Source organism: Myxocyprinus asiaticus, chromosome 30 (assembly GCF_019703515.2).
Source record: "Myxocyprinus asiaticus isolate MX2 ecotype Aquarium Trade chromosome 30, UBuf_Myxa_2, whole genome shotgun sequence".
NCBI classification, from domain to species: domain Eukaryota; kingdom Metazoa; phylum Chordata; class Actinopteri; order Cypriniformes; family Catostomidae; genus Myxocyprinus; species Myxocyprinus asiaticus.
Window position 1 is genome coordinate 461,504 of NC_059373.1, and position 8,266 is coordinate 469,769.

General features: G+C 40.7%; 1 protein-coding gene across 1 annotated transcript in view; it reads right to left on the bottom strand.

Moving 5' to 3' along the window:
- The window catches only part of LOC127421211 (collagen alpha-1(XIV) chain), an 86,790-nt gene extending 79,318 nt beyond the window's left edge, over nucleotides 1-7,472 (bottom strand). The window contains exons 1-2 of the mRNA XM_051664064.1: nucleotides 7,435-7,472; nucleotides 5,939-6,007 (exon numbers count right to left, since the gene is read on the bottom strand). Of these exons, the coding sequence (XP_051520024.1) occupies nucleotides 5,939-5,999 (61 nt within the window). The 5' untranslated portion in view covers nucleotides 6,000-6,007; nucleotides 7,435-7,472. The remainder of the gene's footprint in view (nucleotides 1-5,938; nucleotides 6,008-7,434) is intronic.
- Nucleotides 7,473-8,266: the final 794 nt, after the last annotated feature.

Sequence of the window (8,266 nt, forward strand, 5' to 3'; positions counted from 1 at the left end):
TGTGGTTAGTAAGTGATTTTATCACAGTAAAATCATGTTAACACACATATCTAGTGTCTATATTTTTGAAACAGTGAGTATTTTAATGTTTACAGATTGACCCCATTGACTTCCATTGTAAGTGTCTCACTGGTCATGACAGATGGAGCGTTTCAGCACCTGATCTGTCATTCATTCTGCCTGTGCCGTAGTGTCTGATGAAACAATGGCAAAATGTGACAAACGGTAAAACTATATGCGCTACAAACCAAGGTGTTCATGAAAATAATAATTAATGATAATAATATGACATATATTGCTAGGTGGTGAGCTAGTCAAAGGTCTGGTTACGCGTGACAAGAGACAGGGTGGAATCAGAGATAGGGTCAGGTGTACAGTAGCTCATGGCAAGTTCATTCCTCTGACTGACTTCTGACCTTGTTTTTCAGGCAAACTATTATTAATTATTATAAAATTGAAAGATAAAATGCATCAGTACTAAACAAAAGAGCCCATCAGACACCACACACACACACACACACTTATGCAAACTGTGTCACTTGTTACATGTAACCAGTGGCTGCAATCAACAGTCAGAACAGCAGCTCACAAGTGAGAGAGAGATACAGGGCACACACACAGAGAGAGACAGATCATGTAGAATGACCGTGAAGCATTTTTCAAGTATACATCTAGTGTGGACTTGCAGAGAGAATAACTCTGTGCAGAACAAGATACAGTGAATAAGACTGGAAACGAGCGGTGTCCCCATGACTTATGATAATACTACCTCAAGCCATTATTAGACATTTTTGCACTGACCTTTAACCCTGTAAAAGTCTCACAGTGCCAAATGGTTGTGGTGCAAAACAGAAAGACAAATGTCTTGGGTTATTAATATTGTTTCTCCATTATGATGTGAGATTATTAAAGCACACCCACAGTTATCTGTTCCAATTATAAGAATACAGTATGAATTTGAAACCACTGTGATGGTTTAACACTGAGCACTTTAGTTAAGCGATAACTATGGTGCTTTGCGAGGCTGAATTTATTTTTGGGTAAGGTGAGGAGTATTCTCATCTAATCTGCCAATCAAATCACAGGATATATAAGCCAGCATTTACCTTAATCTATCGACAGTCTATATAGTCTATATACATCATCATAAATGATATATATATATATATTAGTGCTGTCAATAGATATAAATATACATTTTTAATCACGATTAATCTCAATCTTTTGTAATTAATCGCGATTAATCGCAGATTTAAAAAATGCTGAAATCTGACACTACTTCTTTTCCTGTCAAAATGCATTTATTTCCATTTTAGGAAAGAGAGCAAAACAATATGTAACAATATAATGCTTTATTAATATTTTCCAAACAAATCCTTCCACAGTATAAAGATAGAAATGCTCTAAAATATCTCCAATTCAAGAAACATTAAACGTTTCCCAAAGTCTCAGTGGGAGTGTGACTTATTGATAGTGCTCACATACTGTAGGTTGCATATTCATTGCAATGGGCATTAAATCTCTTAATCTCTCATCCTTCACAATATTAATCAGCCGGTAGACTGTGACTATACGTTAAATGCCGCTTTGAACTCCACACTTGCAGAAAAAAATGTCTCATTCTGCGTTTTGGTGATAGTTAAGACTTGTGGCTTCTGTGGTAATTAAAACGCACCTCACATAGGTTCCATCTAGGCTTTTTTGTATATACAGTATATATATATATTTTTTTAGTTTAGCAAACGCAATACTGTTTCCAGAGAATGATGCGGGTAAAAAGAGACTAAGAAAATGCAAAAGGCAAACATTCCTGAAACAGACGGAGACTTCTGGAAGCTTGACAAAGAATTTCTCTTTTTTTCCCTCTCTCATTTCAGCCATTGTTCCCTGTAATCATGTTTATCATAAATTACACAAACACACACAACCACACACACAAACAAGCCATCAGTCTCCACACTAATGTCACGTTTCTACAGCCAAAACCCATCAGCCTCTGCTCTGTGTGTTTATATCCCCCATCTAAATATATGACTGAGCAGTGACATTAAACTCAGAACTGAAAGAGCAGAATGAGACAGATGCAAAGACTTACCATGAGACGCTCCTGCCTGATCATCCGGTTCAGATTTATTCAGATGTTTACCACAGAGTGATCTAAAGGGGCATTCACACTGACAGCGATTTTCAAATTGCCGTTTGTGTCTCTTTGTCCCCTTTTAGTCAGACACAATGTCATGCCTCAGCCTGACCTTTGACCTCACCTTCAGAGATATCAAATGCAAATCCTGTCACTTTGTCAGTCTGAGTTTTTGTGGTGACAGGATCCTGACACTCTTGTTCCGTGTCTGTGTTGCGTTGCGTTTTTTTGTCTGTGTGAGCGCACGGATTCGGGTTGTGGCTTCCCTGCCGTGCTCTCTTCGGTCGGTCTTGCGTTTCATGTTCGGAGCGTGTCTGGATCCCGACTCTCCTGTCTGGTTCAGTTTCGGTTCTGGTGTCGGGATCCGGACACTCATGCATCTTGTCTTTTATTGGCATGAGTGCATTGCTCTTATGTCATCTTGGCGGCATGCACTCATGTCGACTGTATGTGTCTGTCTCTCGTGACCGCGCTTTGCGTTGCACTCGCTTTGCGCTCTGCGTCCAGGTCGTGAGCCGTCTTCACGTTGTGCTGGGGTTCGGTCACATCTGTCTTAGATGTCGGTTTTATTTGTGGCCGAAAGTGTCTTGTCTCGCTTTGTCACCTGTTGCGTGCATCGTGTGGTGTTTGCCTCGTGATGTATGCTCAAGGCTTTGCCTAGTGTGAAAGTGCATGGCATTGCTTTGCTGGCATTACCATGCATGAGCACAAGTTGCCTTATTGTCTTGGCGATATGCACTCGTGCCATTTGGGTGTTTGTGTTTTGTGAGAGCATGTGGCTTTGTTTTGTTTGTTTTGCCTCGTGTCTCTCAGTCCTGCGTCATACCCCGCCTCCTTGTTTGCCCATTATCTGTTCATTTGTCTCACCTGCCCTGCTATTAACCTGTTGATTTCTCAACTATTTTAGTCTCATGTGCGCTGTCCTGTGCCAATTCGTCTTGTCGGTCCCTATTGGTTTTGTGTCCTGCTCCTTTTTGAGCCAGCCCAGCCTCTCATCCTGGATTGTGTTTTCCCCCATGGGGTAGTTTGTTGTTGTTGTAGTTTTTTGGTATTAATAAATAATAAATTATTTTTATTTCCCTCTGCATTTGGGTCCTTACTCTGCTAATCATGACAGTAATGGTTTGATTAGTATTAACAACAGCAGCAGGTCTATTAGGTTACATTTACACCAACAAGTCCAATATTTCGACACAAGTCTTCTTTCCCCCCCACTGTTTACGTTCACTTTAGACATCACTCTCGGAGTTTAAATGAATACCTCACCAAGACGGGGCATTTTGGTGCAATTTTGAAATGTATTTGATCGTTCAGGAGTGTATCCACATTACGAGCGTTCTCGGAGCATGTGAGCACACAAAAAGCCGCTTGTCCTGTCAAATCACGCAGCTATTCCTAGATATTCGCTAGCGAAATATAAACATATATAAAACAAAAATTAGTTTTTTTTTTCTCCCCAATTTGGAATGCCCAATTGCCAATGCACTCTAAGTCCTCGTGGTGGCGTAGTGACTCGCCTCAATCCGGGTGGCAGAGGACGAATCTCAGTTGCCTCCGCGTCTGAGACCGTCAATCCGCGCATCTTATCACGTGGCTTGTTGAGCGCGTTGCCACGGAGACGCAGCTCGTGTGGAGGCTTCACGCTATTCTCCGCGGCATCCACGCACAACTCACTACACACCCAACCGAGAGCGAGAACCACATTATAGCGAGCACGAGGAGGTTACCCCATGTGACTCTACCCTCCCTAGCAACCAGGCCAATTTGGTTGCTTAGGAGACCTGACTGGAGTCACTCAGCACACCCTGGATTCAAACTCGCGACTCCAGGTGTGATAGTCAGCGTCAATACTCACTGAGCTACCCAGGCCCCCCCTGTATTAGTTTTTAACATCAGAATAAGAACAAATAAGGCCTTGGGTGGGGGGTTCGTTATTATCATTCAGGCTACTTTTCTCTTTTACTTGACCCTTCAAAAATCCACTTGTCCCAGACAAGCGTTAATGTCGAGCCCTGCTGAACTTCAAACTAAACTCTTTACCGGTTCCAAATTAAATCTAAATCAAAATCACAGATTGACATGGCAAGACAGAATGAGTGAAAAGATTGTCATCTGCTTTGCCTCTCTGGTAGTGATTCTCGCTCTGTTGCCGATGCAATGAGATATTAAGCCGTCTATTATCGCCATCTAGTGGCATCTTCGCGTTACTGTAATGGCGGGTTTAAAGGTTAAAAAACACCAAAACAAAACCGAAAACTAAATCTTATTCAAGATTATTTTAATTTTATTTCAGTTAGTTTCAGAGCCATGAATTTTAGTTTAGCTTCACTTTTTCCAATTACGTTATTTTTTAAGTTTACGAAAATGTTTTTACATTTAGTTTTAGTCTTCGTTTTAGTTTACGATAACCTTGGCGCAAACAGTCACATGATCAGAGCCATTTAATTCCACTTTGCCCCAGGATGACGTATGTGTCAACGCCTCCAAAAAAGTAAGCCTGTAAAACCTGTCATAATACACATACTCCCAATTTTTGTTATATAAAAAGTTTAAAGAGTCTATTATTGATGTATTAATAAGATAAATCTGGCTCATATAAATCAAGTAATGTAAGTGGACACAATTGTGACAAGTGAGAAAACACTCATGTCTCATTATAAAGTTACATATTTCAAAGTATTGTTAAAACTTTCACTAAATCGATGAAACAGTCAAATGAAAAATAAATATGCATTTATTGTTGGTTTACCATTTCATTTTGCCCCACTATTGCATGTTAGTAAAAAAACATTTACTTCATTGTTAGACATTTTCTATTGAGTCTTAAGAACTGAGCACAATTTGTTTTGAATGAGTTTGAACATTTCCTGCTAGTTGTCAAAGGACAAAGACGTCACTTCCTTAAACCGCCGAATAGTCCTTGAAATGGTCTAGTTTTGTTGCATCACCTTGCAGTGTAGATACAATCATTTTTTGTATTTTCAGCTCATTTCAAGTTGTTGTTAGAGTTTTCCTCTTGATACTGTATCACACGCTGGTTTATATTGTATCAGTTCTGCATCCTGTAGACACCTGAGGTGAGAGCTGAGATTGATGGCAGGTATTTAACAAACAGATCTGAACGTGTCGTCTGGATGTGCTCCAGGTGAGCAGCTTACTCCCTGACAAAAGCGTTAAACTCTCAATGATTCTTCAGGGAGGGAATGCTGTCGCTCTCCTCGAAAGCCTCGAGAATACATTTCCCGAAGCTACTTAAAACTGCCGCACATAAACATGTTTTACGGGATTGTAAATGAGATAAATGTAGATGCCACTCCTTCCAATCGACACTTTTAGCAAGCCCAGTCAAGAATTGTGTGTAGATGGTGAAAGACAAGTTTACATTTCCAGTGTCATTAACAAACAATGAAGATGACAGAAGAGACTTACTAATATTTCATTTGATTGGGTAAAAGTGTATTAGGTTGAACAGATTACCAAAAATAAAACAAGTGCCTTTAGAAATTGTGTATGAGATAAGACTTAAAGGACATATATCGGTAAACAATTAGATATATAGGACGATGGATAGAAATAATGACATATTTACAGAACATGGAACAAAAGATATGTATAAATAACACATTAAACAATAGATAAATTAGAATGACAGGATGCTAAAATGATCAGAGTAGTAGAACGAATATAATAAGACAGACAGTTAGACAGACAGACAGATATATAGACCGACAGACAGACAGATAGACAGACAGACAGTTAGACAGACAGACAGACAGACAGACAGAAAGACAGATGTACCTTGAGCATGTGTGTTGAGTACTGATGTCAGTATCAGGATCAGCAGCACTCCAACCCGCATCCTCTCAACTGATGAAGAGACACAACAAAAAAAAAAACACATTCACAAACTACACAACCTTCAGTCAGGACACATGCGCACACGCGCACACACACAACCTTCAGTCAGGGCACACAACAACACATTTAACGCTCACAAACTACACAACCTTCAGTCAGGACACACAACAACACATTTAACGCTCACAAACTACACAACCTTCAGTCAGGACACATGCGCGCACACACACACACACACACACACACACACACACACACAACCTTCAGTCAGGACACATGCGCGCACACACACACACACACACACAACCTTCAGTCAGGACACACAACACCACATTTAACGCTCACAAACTACACAACCTTCAGTCAGGACACATGCGCACGCGCACGCACACACACACACAACCTTCAGTCAGGACACACAACACCACATTTAACGCTCACAAACTACACAACCTTCAGTCAGGACACATGCGCACGCGCGCGCGCACACACACACACACACACACACACACAACCTTCAGTCAGGACACATGCGCACACGCGCACACACACACACACACACACACACACAACCTTCAGTCAGGGCACACAACAACACATTTAACGCTCACAAACTACACAACCTTCAGTCAGGACACACAACAACACATTTAACACTCACAAACTACACAACCTTCAGTCAGGACACACACAGACACACACACACTACCACATTTAACGCTCACAAACTACACAACCTTCAGTCAGGACACACAACACATTTAATGCTCAAACTACACAACCTTCAGTCAGGACACACAACACATTTAAAGCTCACAAACTACACAACCTTCAGTCAGGACACACAACACATTTAATGCTCAAACTACACAACCTTCAGTCAGGACACACAACACATTTAAAGCTCACAAACTACACAACCTTCAGTCAGGACACACAACACATTTAATGCTCAAACTACACAACCTTCAGTCAGGACACACAACACATTTAAAGCTCACAAACTACACAACCTTCAGTCAGGACACACAACACATTTAAAGCTCACAAACTACACAACCTTCAGTCAGGACACACACAGACACACACACACTACCACATTTAACGCTCACAAACTACACAACCTTCAGTCAGGACACACAACACATTTAATGCTCAAACTACACAACCTTCAGTCAGGACACACAACACATTTAAAGCTCACAAACTACACAACCTTCAGTCAGGACACACAACACATTTAAAGCTCACAAACTACACAACTTTCAGTCAGGACACACAACAACACATTTAACGCTCACAAACTACACAACCTTCAGTCAGGACACACAACACATTTAACGCTCACAAACTACACAACCTTCAGTCAGGACACACAACAACACATGTAATAAAGTAATGGTTGGTGTTAATAGATCCTGTAATATCACACTCACCTGTTGTTTAATCGGATGTGGAGAATCCGGTGCAGCTGGTGTGTGTACAGTCAGACACTGAATGAGTGAAGTGAGTAGCAGAATCTTCCCGCCCTCAGGTCAATCAGGGTCCACACTGACGTCATATGTGTGTGTGTGTGTGCATACAGATTAAACACGTTAAATTCAGTGTCAACACTGCACTATTGACAGATTCATATTTGACTCGGTTATGAATACATTTTCTGTCATGTATTTCATTATAAATATCCACAGAGCTTGGAGTATTTAACAGATAACTGCAGGAGATGAGTGGGGAATTATCTGCAGGACAAACTCAGATCATCAGTGAACTGAAAGTGACATTTTGCCTTGACCTCTGACCTCATCATGTCTCTATAGAGCTGTTCAACCATGATGTGAATTTGTAGGTGAACCTGGAAGAGAATTCGCTATGGGTTTCATCAGGAATTTTCAAGCTGAATTGAATTATATACTTCTTTAAAACACACGGCAGCTTCAAAATTCACTGTTGAGGTACAAGTTAAATTATATGAATTTATTAATACATACAAAAGGGCAAAAATCAAACCAAAACTCCCACAAGGGGGAAAAACAACAAAGGAAGTAATCCAGGCTGGGGAAGAAGGCAGGGGAACAGGACTGACAAGGAACATGACCAAAACACACATACAAGACCAACTAAATCACAAGATGAACTGGCACTAGACAGCACACACAAGGAGACTAAAATAGGGAGAGAAATCAGATGGGATAACAGGAGACAGGTGAGGCAAATGAACTAATAATAAGCAAACAAGGAGGCGGGGTATGATGTAAGACAGAGACAGAA